This window comes from Xyrauchen texanus, chromosome 16 (assembly GCF_025860055.1).
Source record: "Xyrauchen texanus isolate HMW12.3.18 chromosome 16, RBS_HiC_50CHRs, whole genome shotgun sequence".
In the NCBI taxonomy this organism is placed as follows: Eukaryota; Metazoa; Chordata; class Actinopteri; order Cypriniformes; family Catostomidae; genus Xyrauchen; species Xyrauchen texanus.
Genome location: NC_068291.1, coordinates 5,731,173 through 5,752,071, shown reverse-complemented (window position 1 = coordinate 5,752,071; position 20,899 = coordinate 5,731,173). Strand labels below are relative to the sequence as shown.

The window sequence follows — 20,899 nt, the reverse complement described above, 5'->3', positions numbered from 1 at the left end:
CCTGGTCAGTTCCCTTTGTGTTGGAATGTCTGTTGTGGATACCAGGAGGCATCTGTCAGGGGAGGAGTACTGTCACTGTCTGGCCTTACTGTTGGTCTCGTCTGAGTTTTTTTTTCCTGTGTTGTCTTGTCTCTTATGCCCTCTTGTGTTTTGCAGGTGCCACATGGAGAATGGCAGATATGTTACACGGGCAACAGCTTGTTCTCTAATAAACATCATAGGCAGCACCTTCTCCCTATCTACATTTTCCTACTTATGTCCCACTTGTGTTCTATACTGTGCCAGTTTGTTTTGTTGAGTCTATTGTGAGTGGTGTGATCTCCAGTCTATGTATTCCTGGGAGTTCCTGAAGACTTCGGTTGGTTTTTGTTTGGTTGGTTTTTGAAGATTATTATATTGTTTTCTGTTTTTTCCCCCTTGTGGGAGTTTTGGGGTGTATTTTTGTTTAATTTTGTAATAAATCCCTTTACTTGCCTCTGCGTTTGGGTCCTATCCTTCAATCCGAGACACAGAACCACCTGTCAAATTAGGCAGGTAACTAAAGAGCAAATTCACTAAAAAGGCAACACCAGCTGTTTCCTGATTTTCCCTTATACAATTGTAATTATACAAAATAAGCCACGAATGGCTGCCTTGGTTTGGAGCTCTTCAGTTTTTTTTTGTTTTGTTTTTTATTATTGTGTTTAGTAATCTTTTTCCAGTCAGTTTTACCAGGGATGAACTGCTGAACATTCGGCAGCATATATACCAGTCAACTGTTTCCGGTTTTCAAATATTCAGACGTCTACGAGACACAGGCAAGGGAGACGTGCCGGTGCGCTGGTGAAGCTCTGTCGGTGCGGCTTCCGTACGGTGCTGCCAAGCATGTAGGTGCTTCATCTAGCGAATCTCTGCTCTCTTCCTAACAAAACGGACGAACTACATCTCACATGTACAAACAAGGACTTTTCAAACTCTGCTGCCTTGTGCTTCACAGAAACTTGGCTGAGTGAAGCCATTACACATTACATCTGCTGGGCTTTCAGCTGTTCAGAGTGGATCGCATCGCGGAGTTAACGGGGAAAACGAGAGGCGGTGGAACATGCTTTTACATCAATGAAAGTTGGTGTACAAATGTAACAACATTAAAGAGGATGTGCTGTCCTAATTTGGAAGCTCTCTTTATTAACTGTAAAGCCGTTCTACTTGCCGCAGGAGTTTTCCTCATTTATTCTGGTGAGTGTGTGTATATTGCGCCAAACGTGTGTGTGAACACCGCTCTGCAACAGCTGACTGATCAAATCAGACACAGAACAGCAATACCCGGACTCTGTTATTATTTTTGGGGATTTTTAACAAAGAAAATCTTACACGTGAACTGCCCGAATACAAAACGAACATTACATGCCCTACCAGAGACAGAGACAGTTGTTGGACCAACAACTGGCTGACAACATGAATGTGTTCTACTGCAGATTTGAAAGAACCAATCCCACACCCAACACCCACTCTGACCTTCACTTCACCTTATTGGGGGGTTGCATAACACCTTATGCAACCCCCCTCCTGCTACTCAACCTGCACTTAAGATCTGTGAAGATGATGTGTGCTGGGTTTTTCGGAAACAAATAACTTGGAAGGCTTCAGGCCCAGATGTGTCTTCGATCCTGTGCTAACTGGCCCCCATCTTCACACAGATCTTCAATAGATCACTGGAGCTGTTTGAAGTCCCATGCTGCTTCAAATGTTCAATCATTATCCCTGTCCCAAAGAAACCAAAAATCACAGGACTTAATGACTACAGACCAATTACTGCATCACCAAGGACCCCTCTGTCAAGCTCCTGAAGTTTGCAGATGACACCACTGTCATCGGCCTCATCCGAGATGAGGATGAGCTTGCATACAGAAGGGAGACTGAACGTCTGGCTGTCTGCAGCAGTCAAAACAACCTTGAGCTGAACATGCTCAAAACGGTCGAGATGATTGTGGACTTTAGGAGGAACACCCCAACACTGACCCCCCCCCTCACCATTCTAAACAGCACTGTGGCAGCAGTGGAGTCATTCAGGTTGCTGGGCACTACCATCTCACAGGACCTGAAGTGGGAGTCACACATTGACTCCATTGTGAAAAAGGCCAAGCAGAGGTTGTACTTCCTTCACCAGCTGAGGAAGTTCAACCTGCCACAGGTGCTGCTGATACAGTTCTACTCAACTATTCTATACAGTTCTACATTCTGTCCTCTGCACTTCAATTACTGTTTGGTTGAAGTCAAGTGGTTTGTATTGTCGTTTCAACCATATACATTTAGTACAGTACACAGCGAAATGAGACAATGTTCCTCCAGGACCATGGTGCTATATAAAAACAACACAGGACAAACCTTGGAACCACATGAGACTACACAACTAAATAAAGTGTGTGTGTGTGTGTGTGTGTGTGTGTGTGTGTGTGTGTGTGTGAGCGTGTATTTATCACTTTGTGGGGACCAAATGTCCCCATAAGGATAGTAAAACCCGAAATTTTTGACCTTGTGGGGACATTTTGTCAGTCCCCATGAGGAAAACAGCTTATAAATCATACTAAATTATGTTTTTTGAAAATGTAAAAATGCAGAAAGTTTTCTGTGAGGGTTAGGTTTAGGGGTAGGGTTAGGTTTAGGGGATAGAATATAAAGTTTGTACAGTATAAAAACCATTATGTCTATGGAAAGTCCCCATAAAACATGGAAACACAACATGTGTGTGTGTGTGTGTGTGTGTGTGTGTGTGTGTGTGTGTGTGTTTGTCTCAAACCAGTCTCTGAGTATTGGTTGCTTTGTTGATACAGTGTTTTTTGTAAATGTCTTTGATGGAGGGAAGAGAGACCCAGATGATCTTATCAGCTGTGCTCACTATCCTCTGCAGGGCTTTGTGGTCCGAAACGGTGCAAGTCCCAAACCAGGCAGTGATGCAGCTGCTCGGGATGCTCTCAATAGTCCCTCTATAGAATGTAGTGAGGATGGGGGTGGGAGATGTGCTTTCATCAGACTTCGAAGAAAGTAGAGACGCTGCTGGTCTTTCTTGGTGATAGAGCTGGTGATGAGGGACCAGATGAGGTTCTCTGCCAGGTGAACACCAAGGAATTTGGTGCTCTTGACGATCTCCACAGAGGAGCTGTCGATGTTCAGCGGAGAGTGTTCACCTTGTGCTCTCCTAAAGTCAACAACCATCTCTTTTGTTTTGTCGACATTCAGGGACAGGTTGTTGGCTCTACACCAGTTTGTTAGCCGCTGCACCTCCTCTCTGTATGCTGACTCTTCGTTCTTGCTGATGAGACCCACCACGGTCGTGTCATCTGCGAACTTGACGATGTGGTTCGAGCTGTGCATTGCTGCACAGTCGTGAGACAGCAGAGTGAACAGCAGTGGACTGAGCACACAGCCCTGGGGGGCCCAAGTGCTCAATGTGGTGGTGGTGGAGATGCTGTTCCCGATCCGGACTGACTGAGGTGTCCAGGCCCAGCAGGTTCAGCTTTCCAATCAGATGCTGAGGAATTATTGTGTTGAATGCTGAGCTGAAATCTATGAACAGCATTCGAACATATGAGTACTTTTTGTCTAGGTGGGTGAGGCCCAGATGGAGGGTTGTGGCGATGGCGTCGTCCGTTGAACGGTTTGGACGATACGCAAACTGCAGTGGGTCTAGCGAGGGGTTCAGCTGGGTCTTAATGTGCCTCATGACGAGCCTCTCGAAGCACTTCATGATGATTGGTGTGAGTGCGACGGGACTGTAGTCGTTGAGGCAGGACACTGAAGACTTCTTTGGCATGGGGATTATGGTGGTGGCCTTGAAGCACGTTGGAACGACGGCACTGCTCTGAGTGATGTTGAAGATGTCGGTAAGAACATCTGCTAGCTGGTCTGCACATCCTCTGAGCACTCTGCCAGGAATGTTGTCTGGTCCAGCAGCCTTCCGTGGGTTGACTCTACATAGAGTTTTCCTCACATCTGCCGTGGTAAGACAGAGCACCTGGTCGTTGGTAGGAGGGGTGGTCTTCCTCGCCATCACGTCGTTTTGCACTTCAAACCGAGCGTAGAAGTCGTTCAGCGCATCTGGAAGGGAGGCATCTTTGTCACAGGCAACTGATGTTTTCCTGTAGTTGGTGATGGCCTGGACGCCCTGCCACATGCGCCGCGTGTCACCGCTGTCCTGGAAGTGACTGTGGATTCTCTGGGCTTGTGCGCGCTTTGCCTCAATGATTGCCCGGGACAGTTTGTCCCTAGCTGTTCTTAGGGCTGCCTTATCGCCTGCTATGAAGGTGGAGTCTCAGGTCCTCAGCAGTGTGCGCACCTCCGCAGTCATCTACGGCTTCTGGTTGGAGCATGTGGTGATGGTCTTGGAGAAAGTGACATCATCAATGCATTTGCTGATGTAGCTGGTCATGATGCTGTGTATTCCTTCAAGTTGGTAGAATTGCGATATGTTGCAGCCTCCCTGAACGTGCCAGTCAGTACACTCAAAACAGTCCTGAAGAGCAGAGATGGCTCCTGCTGGCCAGGTTTTCACCTGCTTCTGATGTGGTTTTGTGCGTCTGACGAGTGGTCTGTATGCTGGAATTAACATAACAGAGATGTGGTCTGAGTAGCCGAGGTGGGGGCGGGGCTCCGCCCAGTACGCACCTGGGATGTTTGTGTAAACAAGATAAAGTGCGTTCGCCCCTCTTTGATTTCAGCTACGAATTCAGACATCAGAAGACTACAAAGGAGTCTTACCTACTACCTTTTTGAACTGTTGTCTTCTGGCCGACGCTTCATAGCTCTGAGTACCAGAACCGTCAGGCACAGGAACAGTTTTTTTCCCTCCAGGCTATCCATTCCATAAAAAGTTAAAATTGCCCCATTAAGCAACAATTATGTGCAATATACCGTTTTGTCTTTTTTTAATATTTATCCAACACATCTACCTTTTCAGGAAAAAATTAATAAAAAATTGCACTACATAACAGATTTGTATTTTGCTCTGTACATAACAGATAACTTATTTGTATTAGAATTGCTGTATGTATGTATGTATGGATGGATGTATGTCATTATTTATATTTTTATTATTATCTATGTCTTGCTGCTGTTTTTGTATAGTATTTGTATTGCTGTGCACTGGAAGCTCTTGTCATCGAGACAAGTTTCTTGTATGTGTAAGCATAGTTTGGCAATAAAGCTGATTCTGATATTTCACACTAGGATGTTTTGCATTCATGTTATGGTTCATTCCTGTTATGTGGATAGGATCTTCAAAATCTCTCTCTCTCTACCTCCCTTCATCCATGGATCTCTGTGGTTGGGGTTGGTGGGTTGGGCTGATGTATATGCCCATGAGAGGGACATGTCAAGCTCTGATGGGTTTTTGACATTCATCCCACTGGAGCTGTCTATTTTGCACAGATGCAGGCTTTAATGATTGCTTCCACTTCTGCTCTATTTTACGTCACATTTTTAGTTTCTTTGTTTATATTCACATTTATCTGTCTGAAAGAACTTGAATTTATTACTACGCTAAGCACATTACCCGCTTATGCGCCTTGCAACATCTGCCTGACAGTCCATCAGGTAATTCAAAATGGCAAAGCTAATTTGCTAACACTGCTCTATGGTGAAATTAAGTTAGTTTTGCTTGAACTGAATACAGATTTCCAGTATAAATAGTGTCTTCAGTTACATCTGTGACCGTTCACTCTCTCTCTCTCTCTCTCTCTCTCTCTCTCTCTCTCTCTCTCTCTCTCTCTCTCTCTCTCTATCTCTCTATTAGTATATTCTGGAAAATATATTGTTGAGCCCTACAATCGTGTAGGCATTGGATCACAGACCGCATTTGCAAGAGTCTCAGATTAGATTTGCAAAGATCATGTTTTTCATGTTTACACTGCTCAGATAAAAATCTAATCAGAAAAGGCTGTTTATATGGACATTTCTTGTTCACAGCCCTGTCAATAATGGGATTATAGTTCGGTTGTTGCTGAATGAGGTAAGATGAAATGACCTTTGATACACTGTCACTTTTACAAATCAAAAGTGTGTTTACATGGCTCTTTTAAAGAGGATTCTACTGTCATTAGTCTCTCTCTCGCTTCACATTATGTGTTTTCTTGGGCTGCAGGAAGAGGCCTGATACAATGGGAGTTGAAAAGCAGAGCATGTGAGAGACACTGATAAGAGACACGCCTTTGGTGTTATTGCTGCTCCTCTGCCCTGGACTCTGTCGACATACTTCCATGAGTGCAATAAAGAAATGCATATAAATTCTATGCATTTTTTTTAAACCATATTCTATTAAGTTGTACACCAGAAGCATACACATACATCTATTTTTAACACACACCAAATATGTTCAGCATTCATGAATTCACCTCACTCATTAAACGGAGTAAATTATTTAATAAAGGTCTTTCCAATCTTAGGTCTTTAGTCATTAATCCATTGAGGAAAAATGTGAGTGAGCAATGCGTTATTAATGTAGTGCCCAGCTGGAGCAAATCCCTATAGTTATAAATTGTGTGCATAATTGGTCTCCATAAGGGCATCACTAAGTATTTCAGCTTTGCTGCATAACAACAAAACTAAACAAAAACAAACAAAAAAAGGTCCTTTAAAGTATGGAACAGAGAACTGGTTCATATTAAAAACCTGTTCAGTTTTTATAAAATGTTGGATCCGAATGATGTGCATGATTTTCGGTTCTGTTAATGGCTTTCGAACGTGTAGTCTTCCACTGAGGCGAACACAGCTCCTTAATAATATACTGACAAATGTTTCCTGCGCTACCATTCAGCTGCACTGCAACAATGCTACAGCTCTAAAATATTCTTTAAAATATTCAATAAAAACTCATTGGCAGTCTATGCTATCCAGTAAAATAATGTATGCCAGACTATACATTTACTGATGCAGTTAAGCATTTAATTAAGACCATATCATATTCCCCCATATCATTATTATACATCATATTTAGCATTATATACAGTAGTTTAATATAGTACAATAACAATTAATATAATTATTAATATAATATTCATATTTAATATAGTATATGTTAATTTTAATTTTGTCTTGTGCAGTGCAGATTTACTCTGGCAATTTAAACGTGGACATTGGTTCACTCGTGCTGCCAAGTCGCATCTTTTTACCTGTGCTTCCTGAATTAAATTTGCCTACATGATGAGGGGAAACCTCCCAAAAAGTTTAAAAGCTGCAGACTTTGATATCTATGAAAGCTGCAATGCAAAGTTTTATCCAAATAAATGTGCTCTGTTTTTCTGTTGCGATCAGTTTGATTGGCATGGATGCATGCAAGATCGCTTGCTCCATGAAGTTTAACTAAGACTCACTTGTGGTAAAGACAAACATTTCTGTGACACCCTTTTAAATTCTATTGTGGAGTAATATATAATGGATATTGCCATACAGAACGGTAATGGGCTTGCTCACACAGCGCTGCCTGAAGCACTAAAATTCATACTATATTATAAATTTGGGCTCAAACGATTAGTTGCTGTTATTGACAACTTGTGTACATATGGTGGGCGAGAGATGTTGAAACTATAGCAACAGCTTAATGCTCTAATGACAAACAATAGTGAAATGCTTGGGATAAATGCTTGGCTAAGGGTATTTGATAAGACACTTCTATTAAAGCTGCGTATACACTGCCAGCGACTTTGTCGCTGCAGGTCGCCAGTGGGCGCTAGTGGGCGTTCCCACTACTGGTTGCCTAGTAACGTTTATAAATGACATTCACGGATGTCATTCCATTGCTTTTGACAGCAAATCGCTTTTCTTGGTGCTAAATGCAAAACATTTTTAGGGAAAAACTCAATATAAATGGAATCCGTACATAAAATGCTTTTATATCAAAGATGTAACAAGGCGTGCTCTTTACCATAGCTGCTGTTTATCTGCGGCGAAAACGCAAACGCCGGTCTGTCTGGCTCCACAAAACCATTAAATCTCTGAGTCAGCACGGCGAGTACCACCGGCTGGTGCAAGAGCTGCTGCTGGATATACCATATCCATATCATAGAGCACTGGAAAATTGCTAACAGCAAGAATTAGCCTTTCATCCATCTTTCCGTTACTGCAAGAGCTGAGAGAGAGAGGGAGAAGGATCACGTGAGCTCTCCCGTCTTCTCTCCTATTGGCTGTTGCTTCCATTAGTCGCTCTTCATTTGAATAAAGTTGAACTTGTCTCAACTTTGTCGCGTCGCTGGACATGCCCACATCTAGTCGCCAACGGTCGCTGGCAGTGTGTATGCAGCTTAATGTCTCTTAAGAAATCCCTGTCCTCAAGTTTAATCACATCAGGTTTTCATGTTTACTGTAAACTAAATTAAAGATGTTCTGATTGATTATGGTTGTTAAATCACTCAGTAGTTTCTCATTCAGTGTGAACAGGCACATTGCTTGTGGCTGGAAAATTGTTTCATTGAAGCTGGATAGAACACTGAATTAGACTAAATTCAAAGTCAAATACAATGTCAATATTAGATAGTCCTGATAGGCTGTTTTTCTGGCTCTCTGTCCAGGACTACATGAGGAATTGTTTTGGAAGTAGAAGGCAGAAAATAGTAACTTACAAATCATAAACAAGTTGTTTGCATTTTCCTTTTTGGCTTGTTGATCCATTATCACAGTACCGGTAATATTAAAGTAGCTAATTTTGATGGGTTCGGTGTCTTATTATTAAGATGTGACTACCTGCCTCATTCAGTGTGTTTTTAGTAGGGTAGCCCACCCATCAAAATAAGTTTCACATCTTTTCTTTTTTTTCCTTTTATCAATGCCAGAGTTGTCATTTTATATTTAGATGTTCTGACACTTTTACTCAGAAATTGTTAATATTCAATGGTGAATTACCTAAAAGATGATGTTTCCTAGAATAAGCAGCTGCTGGCCCAGTGTAATGACTTCATTCATATTTATCAAATGGGTGCTCTCACAGCCCTTTCAGTCTGGCTTCAGACAAAATATTTTTTGTAAGCCATCAAATTCACTCCTCTTCATCATCTGTCCCTATTGCTATTAAAAATCAGGCCAGTGCTACAAATTGGTTGCAAATGGCAGTGTTTCCCTGGAGCCAATCTGTGGGCCAGTTTTGGGAAGTGCTGCAGCTTTTGGCTGCCTTGATGGCTTGGTTTTGGAAAGAGGCATTCTCTCTCTCTCTCTCTCTCTCTCTCTCTCTCTCTCTCTCTCTCTCTCTCTCTCTCTCCTGCTGCATTTGCCAGCTCATTGGCTACGAGCAATGTGAGCATTGCTGCTGTGAGCAAATGAAGTGCTTTGTCACATATTTGCTAAACATATATATATATATATATATATATATATATATATATATATATATATATATATATATATATATATATATTTTTCTACATTCAAAATATTTCACCAAATGAAATCAAGCATTCTGCACTTTATAAATGCCAAGTATGTTTTTGAGATGCCTGTTTGTGCAGGGCAACTAAAGTTTGGTTTTTGTGAGGGTGGTGCGATTCGCGAGAGCCATCATAGAACCACCTGCACTAGGGATCTGCTCTGCTGGCTTGTTTTGATTTTCTCCAAAATCAATGATTTTCAAATACACCACATTGCCCTTACCAAAATGGATCGTGATTTTACATCAGCAACTTTGATATTTTAACATAAATGAAGCAGTTTCATATTAAAAATGCAAATCTATTAGGTGGAATCTTTTAGACTTTTTATTGCAATTGTGTCCATTGTTGTTACAGTCTCTAAATGTGTTAAGGCTACTATTTTTCATAAATAATTTTTAGAAAAATAAATATTTTCATAAATATTTTTACTATAAAAAGTACAGCAATACTTGTTTAAAATATTCAGACTGTTCCCATGAGTAGAACAATTTACTGAGTTGGGAATGTGCTAGTGAAAATGTTTGTTTCTACGCCGTAACGGATACTGTTTTCTAGGCTTGGGATCGATGCCTTTTTCACACATCGATAATCAGAAGACTTTCCAGATGATTATCTGTGTGTGTGTGTGTGTGTGTATATATATATATATATATATATATAGCTTTATTTTAAGATTATATATATATGGCTGCTCGTTGCACCGTAAACTCTTTCTCTTCAGACATATTTCTAAACGCAACTTTGGTAAAGTGTGAGCAGCAGGGTTAATTAAAGGGGTTGTCTGGCGGATGACATGGTGCATTCTAAAAATTAAAGCAATTATTTATTTTCTACAAAGGTACGCACCCAGCTTCAACATTTTGTAGCGCAACTCGCATATTTTTCCATTTAAATGTAATAATTATCAAAAAACAAAGATTAACTGGATTATATTGTTCTTAAGTATCTTTCATAAAGCCTACGCAATGTATTTTTAGTGACAGTTATGTCTTTTTGTGGTTTGACAGCTTGAATAAAAGACCTATCATGGCTACATATGGAGAAAGTGCATAATAAACATTGCTCAGCTACACCAGTTTCACTAAACTTCAAAAACACATCAATATCACGTTGTTCATTCTTGAAGTACAAAAAAACATTGAAACTTTGGACTGCCATCTGCGCCGCTTTTGGACTGCAAGCCGCTGGCTTCAGTAAATGGTATATCGCCCTCTTGTTGTCTCACAATGCTATTATTCCAGACTGTTAAATAGAGGCCATCTGAGTGAATTGGAAAGCATGCCAATTGGGCTTCTAAATATCGATGCCTCAAAAATATATCTATAAAATAATGTGCATATTAATAATCGTTATATCGAAATTTTTTGACATCCCTACTGTTTTCCTTTCATCAAGCTCTTGATGATTTAAGTAATCTTTAGAAATAACTGAAGGTAAATAAGGCCAGTTTATTTCCTAATATCAAACATGTTTCGAACAGAACATATATTAAACAGAAGAAAAACTGTGTTGATTATTTGTCCGTAAGTCTTTGAGGACTTAAATCCCACTATGTACTTGACCTTATATTTACAGTTCAGTGCCATACAAGCACATGAAAGACCATGGATGACTCCTTATTTCTGTGGTAGGGTTGCGCAACGGTATGAGATTTTCACGGTATGATAACAGTCTCAGAAAATATCACAGTTTCACGGTATTACACAATTTCTATTATCAGTGAAAACAGAAGGGTTATTTATTCATTCATTTTTGAGCAAAAACTTTATTATAATTGAAACCATTTATTTTATTGAAGTATGTGTAAAAAAAAGTCTCCCTTTTGAAAATAAAATAAATTGAAAAAATAAGACAGCTAACAGAATTATAATAATAAATCAAATTATAAATATGATAAAAATGTAACTATAAACTTGTTATATAACTATAGCATGTTTGTTTACATGTTAAATGAACTACTAAATGAAAAATAACATCAGCTGTGTGAGCTTTAAAGTAATGTCCTATGATTATTAATAGTTAACATATTCTGTAGACGGCTCCTGTCTGTACCTTTAACTCAGTGCTTCTCAACTGGTTTTGCTTCAGGACAGATTTTACATTGGACATCAAGCGGCGACCTGCCATAAATTAAACATAACCTGTATTTAATGTATCCTGGGTTGCATTTCCTTTTATGTTGCATAGTTTTTTTCATGGTTTTCCAGTACAAGGACATGCATCATGTGACATTGTTTTTGTTGTTGATGTCAACGTTTGACTTTCAGCACACAACTGAGTAACACAGACTGCATGACTATGATAAATGATTACTGCAAGAGTTAGATTCACATACAGGTGTGAAGGGACTTCAACATTTCTCAATTGCACAAATAAAAAATACATATACATATTTGTCTCTGGCTTGCTTTTTCTCGCATGTTAATGAAAATTATTTCAACATAGCAGATATAACAACTAAGAAATAAAACAAATATAATTCTGGCAAAATACATGTTTCTACAGACTTTATAATGACTTTTTAGAGGCATAAATGTCAAAAAGAAATTTTGAATAACATATTCCATTAATTAATTTTAGTCAGCAACCGTGCTGCCTGTTTAAGTCTCATGAGCCTTAAGTATAACATTACACTGCAAAGTAACAGTTCTTTGTTTTACATTTTGATTTTGAGTTGGACATGATGGAAGTCAGTGAATCATTTTAGAAGCCGCTCCAACTGACATGTAAGTGTTTTTGATTCACTAAACGGAACTGGCTCATAAAAGACATTTGCTCTGAAATTGGACTACACTGATCGCACTGTGATTTCGCACTGTAGATTCAATAGAAAGGATAGCTAAACAGCCCTTCGAGAAGAGTATTTTACTACAGTGTTCCATACGCATTGCCGCCAAAGAGTCCTGAAAATCATACAGTTCTGATATTTAAAAAAAACGACCCCACTTATGACATATCATCTGTGTCTCCTAGTGAGATGCCTACCTAGATATACTTTTTTGGTTGCTGGAATGTGCCAATAATGCCCACAATGCTGTCTTGGTAGGCAGTTCACTAGTCTTTGAAACAGCCACAGTCTCATCTGATATAATGTAGTTTCTCTCATGAAAGATTGTATGCCTGGAAGAAAACACCTGAGGACTAATACCGGACCGTGATAAGGAATATTCCTGAGCAATTCAAGCTTGAAATACCACCCGTTTTATCCAGGGGGCAGTAAGCCAAACTTCTGCACATTGCCTATGCAGCTGCTTATTCAGAGAACAAACCAACCCTTCAACAGATAGCACAACACCAGGACGTGTTCCTGGGTTCAAAACACAGCTTGATGGAGCGCAAATCTGAACTTGGGGATCTCAAGATGTGTTTTTCTAAGTATTAAGCAAATATTAACTTCACACAGCAACCTAAAATGGTATGTTTATGACGCTATGCTACCAAAGTGAGATGCTCCAAAAGCATCCTTTGATTGCTGTGAACTGTAGGCCATTGACTGGCTTATGTTCAATAATATGCAAATAAACAATACATTGGATTCTAAAGCCACTCTTTGTATTGTCTTGTCAATGCTTAACTCCTCTGCCACAATAATGTAATGCATTTTAATTATCTGAATATTCATTTTTAATAATATACTATGGCAGCCAAAAGTTTGGAATAATGTACAGATTTTCCTCTAATGGAAAGAAATCTGTACTTTTATTCAAAAGTGGCATTTCAACTGATCACAATGTATTGTCAAGACATGAATAATTTAATTGCTATTAATAATAAATTACTATTACATTTAAAAAAAATCAGAACTTCTTAAAATACTTCAGAGTTCTGATCAAAAAACTCCTCCATGTTCAGCAATGACAGCTTTGCAGATCCTTGGCATTCTAGCTGTCTGTTTGTCAAGATACTCCAGTGTCCTTTCACCCCATGCTTCCTGTAGTACTTGCCATACACCTTACAGGGCTGAACTCTATGTATTTGTTTCTACTGGTCCAGTTGGGCCATTGCTTCAGCTTTTTACTGGCCATGGAAAATTTTCACTGGCTGTTTTTACCATCATGGCTTTAAAAAATATGTCCGAAGATAAATATTTTTTACATATCTTATGTTTTTAATACAATGGCCCCCAGGGGCTCAGCGAGTCCGAATCCAGGTCTCCTAAGCAACCAAATTGGACCGGTTGCTAGGGAGGGGAGATTCACACCACCTTGTGGTCACTATAATGTGGTTCTCACTCATGGTGGGGTGTATGGTGAGTTGTGCGTGGATGCCGCGGAGAATAGCGTGAAGCCTACACAGACCTATGACCTATGTCTCCACGGTAATGCGCTCAAAAACCACGGGATAAGATGGGCAGATGTGGAGGCAACTGAGATTTGTAACGTCGCCAACACGAGGATTTAAGACGGGTGCACACTACGATTTTGTCCACGCTTCTGCCGTCTGAGACAAATTTCGGGAATCCTAAAGGATTTCTCTCATCGTAGGGCAAAATCGGCAATCTTACAACGTTCAGTGTGACATGTTTACAGATGGCCGATTAATACCCTTTGCAATAATCTTCAGCCTCCGAAGTTCTGGCAGTGTCAGAAATTTAGCATCGTAGCTGTATAGTGTGCCTGCTGTTACGACGGTATGAGGTATTCCACTCCTCTCTCACACTCCAATTCACTTGGAAAGAAACCTGCTCTGTGTTTGCCCCACCGTCGCAACATTTGTGCCCAGTTATCTCTACTCAAGCACTTTCAATGTTTTGTCGTCTTTTCATTTTATATAAAAAAAATATAATAAATAAATAAGCAGAAAATACTGTGTAACCGTAACACGTCAGCTATATGACAGCATTATTCTCTGAATTAAATAAATAGCTTACAAAATGAAAATAGATAAATGATTGCATTTTCTCGTCATTTTTCTTTACATTTATCATTCATTTTCTTTACAACGTTATTATTACTATTTTACTTTCAATACATTTACTTTAAACGTCTGTAAACATCTTTTAGTTAAGAATGACATCACTCCAATTTTATTTATAAATTAATTCAATTAAATAAAACAGAGACTGAACAATTTATCAGCAAATACAGTTGGATACAATTTTAGAAATGTATATTATGTTTGCGTAGCCGATAGGTTAGTAATCTAAATGAGGAGAAAGACGTAATATATCCCACCTTTTTTGTTTTCTCCAATGTGAACAGAGAAGTTTGCAATATTTCATGCCACAAGTCTTTTTATTTCCACAATGAATATTTGCTTGTGGAAGCTCATTATTAGGCTACCTCCCACACTCGTATTCATTCTCAACATCTGTAATTTTCTGTCTTTTTATGGGCCTATTTGACAATATCCATCTTTCTTGTAAATGTTAGCCTATGCTCGTGGAGTGGTATTAGAGCAATGGAAATGCTGATGTCCAGACTTTCAAAGAGATCGAAAAAAATATGCTCCTCGGTGGTGGGCAAATTTCTCAGTTTCGCTTCTATTTCGCAACACTCCCATATGAGTCTCGTTCACTGAACGGGACGATTGGGACCACAGTCGGCTGCAATGTATATTGTACAGTCTGACAAAATGTCGCACAGTGTGCCTTTTCGATATTAATGCATTCATATCGTACAGTCTGACAAGCAACAATCGTAAAGGACTATTATAAATCGTACAGTTTGCACCCGCCTTTAGATGCATTGGGAATTGTGCATTCCAAATTGGGGAGAAAAAGGGGAGAAATAAATAAATACAATGTCCCTCAAAATTGAATCACATTTATAATTTGCAAGATATGATTTATGCCTTATGTAATCCCATATATATGCTTTACAGATATAAATTCATAGATGCATCATATTAACCTCAGCCATCCTGCCATTTACACATGTTTTTAAGACAAGAGTTCTGTGGAGGAAATGATGGGTTTTCGGTCACCTGTTTAGTCATGCAACTTTTGTCCATGTGTAGTGTTTTCACAAGAAGGATCAAAGATTTAGTGATTTGAGTTAAAGATTTGATTATTGACTCAGAGAACAGACTTGCTACTAAATCAGTTTTCATGTGTAATATACAGTAGGTAGATACAGTGCATCCGGAAAATATTTATTTCACATTTTGTTATGTTACAGCCTTGTTCCAAAATTGATTAAATTAATTATTTTCCTCAAAAATTCTACAAACAATACACCATAATGACAATGTGAAAGAAGTTTGTTTGAAATCTATGCAAATGTATTAAAATTAAAAAATCACATGTACATAAGTATTCACAGCCTTTGCCATGACACGCAAAATTGAGCTTGGGTGCATCCTGTTTCCACTGATCATCCTTGATGTTTCTACAACTTGATTGGAGTCCATCTGTGGTCAATTCAGTTGATTGGACAAGATTTGGAAAGGCACACACCTGTCTATATAAGGTCCCACAGTTAACAGTGCATGTCAGAGCACAAAACAAGCCATGAAGTCCAAGGAATTGTCTGTGGACCTCCGAGACATTATTGTATCGAGGCACAGATCTGGGGAAGGGTACAGAAACATTTCTGCAGCATTGATGGTCCCAATGAGCACAGTGGCCTGTATGGTGTGTAAATGGAAGAAGTTTGGAACCACCATGACTCTTCCTAGAGTTGGCCGCCCAGCCAAATTGAGCGATTGGGGGAGAAGGGCCTTAGTCAGGGAGGTGACCAAGAACCTGATGGTCACTCTGACAGAGCTCCAGCATTTCTCTGTGGAGAGAGGAGAACCTTCCAGAAGAATAACCATCTCTGCAGCACTCCACCAATCAGGCCTGTATGGTAGAGTGGCCAGACGGAAGCCACTCAGAAAAAAAAACTTGACAGCCAACCTGGAGTTTGCCAGAAGGCACTTGAAGGACTCTCAGACCAAAATTCTCTGGTCTGATGAAACAAAGATTGAGCTCTTTGGCCTGAATGGCAAGCGTCATGTCTGGAGGAAACCAGGCACCTCTCATCACCTGGCCAATACCATCCCTACAGTGAAGCATGGTGGTGGCAGCATCATGCTGTGGGAATGTTTTTCAGCAGCACGAACTGGGAGACTAGTCAGGATCATGGGAAAGATGAATGCTGCAATGTACAGAGACATCCTTGATGAAAACTTGCTTCAGAGCGCTCTGGACCTCAGACTGGAGAGAAGGTTCATCTTTCAACAGGATAACGACCCTAAGCACACAGCCAAGATAACAAAGGAGTGGCAACAGGACAACTCTGTGAATGTCCTTGAGTGGCCCAGCCAGAGCCCATAGTTGAACCAGGTTGAACATCTCTGGAGAGATCTGAAAATGGCTGTGTACCAACGCTCTCCATCCAACCTGATGGAGCTTGAGAGGGCCTGCAAAGAAGAATGGGAGAAACGGCCCAAAAATTGTTGTGCCAAGCTTGTAGGATACTAAAAAGACTTCATCCTCCATTCTACTGTAATTTTTTACCTCATGTGAGAGCGTGTCGCCCTTATTACACTCCCCACGGAAACAAGTGAAAGCGGAACTAATATTACCAACATCCAACAAAATGAAAAGGAAGAAACGTACTTATAATAAATCTATATCAAATATTTAGTTACTATACTATAATGCATTTCTAAAATGCTCGCTCCTCGTTTAGAAGACTTCGTTTGGTCCGTGTAATTTTTCATCGGCAGTTCTTATTGTCGAGCCCTCTCTTGCTGATCCCACAAAAGTTCAATGGGGTTAAGATCTATAACTCTCTTTTCCAATTATCTGTTGTCCAATACCTGTTTCTTTGCCCACTCTAAACATTTCTTTTTGTTTTTCTGTTATAAAAGTGTCTTTTTCTTTGCAATTCTTCCCATAAGGCCTGCCTGCACCCCTGAGTCTTCTCTTTACTGTTGTACTTGAAACTGGTGTTGAGCGGGTAGAATTCAATGAAGCTGTCAGCTGAGGACATGTGAGGCATCTATTTCTCAAACTAAAGACTCTTTAGTCCTCTTTAGTTGTTCATCTGGGCCTTTTACATCTCTTTCTGTCCTTGTTAGAGCCAGATGTCCTTTGTCTTTGAAGACTGTAGTGTACACCTTTGTATGAAATCTAGAAAAATAGCATTCATTCCTCAAAAAATGATTGACTGAGTATTTAGAGAAAAAGGTTTCTTTTTAGCAGTTTTTGACTAAATATTGACCTTAAGACATGCCAGTCTATTGCATAAAGTGGCAACTCAAAAGCAAACAAAAAGAAAATGTTAAGCTTCATTTAATGAACGAAATAGCTTTCATCTGTGTTTGATATATAAAGGCAAGTGATTTTCTGGTACCAAATTAGCAATTTAGCATGATTACTCAAGGATAAGTTGTTGGAGTGATGGCTGCTGGAAATGGGGCCTCTCTGGATTTGATCAAAAATGACTTTTTTCAAATAGTGATAGTTCTGTTTTTTTTTTTTACATCAGTAATGTCCTGACTACACTTTGTGATCAGTTGAATGCCACTTTGGTGAATTAAAGTACCAATTTCCTTCCAAAACAGCAAAATCTGTAAATTTTGGCAGCCAAAAGTTTGGAATAATGTACAGATTAACTGATTACTGATTAACACGTCCATAGGCAGGGTGTTTGACAAATGATATAGATCTGTGCTTAAGACGTAGCACTTTTAAAATAGGGGTAAGTGAGTAAGACTGACGCCGGTTTCACACTGCACGCGTTAGCAGCACGTAAGCAGCGCGCATTTTTTTCGGCGCCCATGTTAACAGATTAGAGCATTTACACCGCACGCAGAGGCGGCGCGGCAGCGCGTAGCAGGAGCAGCAGTGCCGTGATCGTTTCGGCGTCCTGTCTATTTTTGCCGCGCGGCTTACGCTGAATTAAAGTGACAATGCATTGATCATGGCAAAAATACACAGCAGTTACCAAAAGCGCATTGATGATATCTATTGTGTTTTAAACAGTCAAATGACCTTCATCAATTTAAAAAGATAACAAATGTCCAAAAACTAACTTGTTGCCCAAACTACAAAAACAAGTTTAAATAATTTATTCTGCCAGTTTAGTTTAAGTCAGATTAATTTAATGTATAAATGTATATACACATAACTAATATATATGTTGTCATAAGGATGTCATGCTGACAATCATAAACAAAAGCACGTGGTGTCATAGCCGGCATGGTCGAGTGCACCTGAAAATATAATAATGGACGACACTCGTCTCATTGTGGAGGTTGAGAAACGTTTAGTTATTTATGATCCACGAAATATGCTTTATAAAGACTCACAGGCAAAGGAAAAGGTATGGGATGAAGTTGCAGTAGCTCTTGGTGCCGATGGTAAGTAATTTAAAAGTGTTTTTGACAACCTTTCCCTGGCCCAAACAACTTAACTCAATATAGAAAGGGAAATAGAATAGACATGTTATTATAGCACACATTCAGTATGCATGATTTTGTTGAATTTTCGAGAAACTGTGCTGTTTGTTATTACACACATTTATGAATAATCTTTAAGATGTTCATGATGGGTAATGTTTGTAAATTAGATGTGTATCAGACATTTCAACAATCTAAATAAAATATCTTTCTCCAAGAAACAACAAATGTAAGCATTTATTTACATTTTGCACACAGTAAGCACACATAAATAAGAGAAGCAGATGTAACTGCAAGTCGCTGCTTGGGTTCAATGGACTGCCTGTAGTTTGTTGTTTGCCTTGTTAGTTGGCCTCCAATCAGGGAAAGTATGTGATCCACTTGCTCTGCATTCATCCTGAAGTAGTTTAGGTGTCGGTCACGGTCAAGACGGAGTTCGGCGACAAGATGGTAATATGCACCATAGTCTCTCCTTCGTCGGTTCATGGAGTGAACCCAAAGTCTGCGTCTTTTCCGTAGTCTTCGTAATAGCAAATACAGCGCAATGGCCTTCCTTCTATCAACAACTCGCACTACACGGTCAACAAAAACAAAGATGAACCAAAAGTTATATAATATTATATTAATATTATTATAATAATATAATATAAATGTATTTGAAAACAAAATAAAGCAATGCCAACTTACCCATTATAGAGTAGCCTACTTTGTCTGTAAACACGCCGCGCGCGTCAAACGCTGCCAGTATGAAAGCAAAACGCGCGTGTCCTGCTTCCGCTCACCGTACGCACTGCTCCTGCGCTGCTTACGCGCTGCTAACGCGTGCAGTGTGAAACCGCCGTAAATGTAAACTATATGTTTTCAGTGCTTTGGCCAATGTTTAATTATGCCCTTTAACATCATGACAATAGCATGTCATCTATTATTATGTTTTAATTTGCAGCTGTAGACTTTCTTTTATTGCGTCTTGTGTATTTGTGTCTAATTCTTTATTTCCTTTTGATTTTTCCACAGATATTAATGACAAGAATGAATTGAAGATATTCTTTGATACCAACTGCTCACAGATTTATTTTATCTTCTATGAAAATTTCATTACACTGGAAAGTAACTTAAAGCAAAAAGGTAAGCTGCATGTATATACTCTTTTTATTGTCTGCCTGCTGCAGCAGCATGTAAGTATGTTTGTAGCTCTGGCTGTTTTGTGTTTTTTGTTGGTCACATGATCAGATCAGAGGACATATGTTTAAACCTGAACAGAAAATTCCCGAATGTCTCTGTCCTCAGCAAAAATTACTTTATTTTAGAGGTGATGTGTTAAAGTATTAGATTGCTTCTTTTGGAGATTAACTTCTCTGCTGTTTCATAGTGTGGTTTTGATCTATTTAGTATTACAAAGGTCAATGAAGAAAGACTGAATACACAGAGATGTACGGTCGCATGCCATATAACAACAGATGGATTCCAAACTGACTAGTTCAACCACTAACGTTATAACCTGTTATTTCAGAATAAGTTTAAGGAAACACTTTACAGTAGTGTTCCATTCTTTAACATGAGTTAATGCATCAGGTATCGTGAACTAACACTGAACAATAAGTTCAACAAGCGCCTCACAGTGTTCCGATTCAGCGAGCATTCACCCGAATCTCTCGGTTTCTTTTGCTCATTCTTTAGTTAGATTAAAATGTATATTCTTTTTACTTTTTTAATCTGACTGTAAAGAACAGAAAGGAAATTAAGACACATTATTCAATGAAAGTAGAGTGCACCTCATCTTTGATGGACACACATTACACACAAAAGCTTTGGGTCACTTACGCATTCTTTATTACATTTGTTTTCACATTTTAGAATAATAGTGAAGTCATCAGAACTATGGAAAAACAGAAATGGAACTATTGGAATTCTGTTGTGACTAAAAAAAAAAAATTAACACACAGTAAATAAATTAATTTATCTAAAATATATTAAAACTGTGTTTTATTTAACTACTTGAGTTATCACCCTTGAATGCTTTTTAAACAGTATTGAAGGAGTTCCCATCTATGTTGGGCACTTAGTGGCAGATTTTCTTTAAAAAAAAAATATACTACATTTTTATTTTTGTAATTAAATAAATTAATATGTTGTCTCAATTGTATTTTTGTCTACAAAACTCATTTCAAACATTTAAGCAT

The 20,899-nt window shown here is 39.1% G+C and overlaps 1 protein-coding gene across 3 annotated transcripts in view; it reads left to right on the top strand.

Annotated features, from left to right (window-relative positions):
• The window catches only part of ralgapa2 (Ral GTPase activating protein catalytic subunit alpha 2), a 268,297-nt gene that overhangs the window by 48,091 nt on the left and 199,307 nt on the right, over window positions 1-20,899 (top strand). For all 3 annotated transcript variants that reach the window (XM_052145011.1, XM_052145009.1, XM_052145010.1), the window contains exon 2: window positions 19,734-19,844. In XM_052145011.1, coding sequence (XP_052000971.1) covers window positions 19,734-19,844 — 111 coding nt within the window. The remainder of the gene's footprint in view (window positions 1-19,733; window positions 19,845-20,899) is intronic.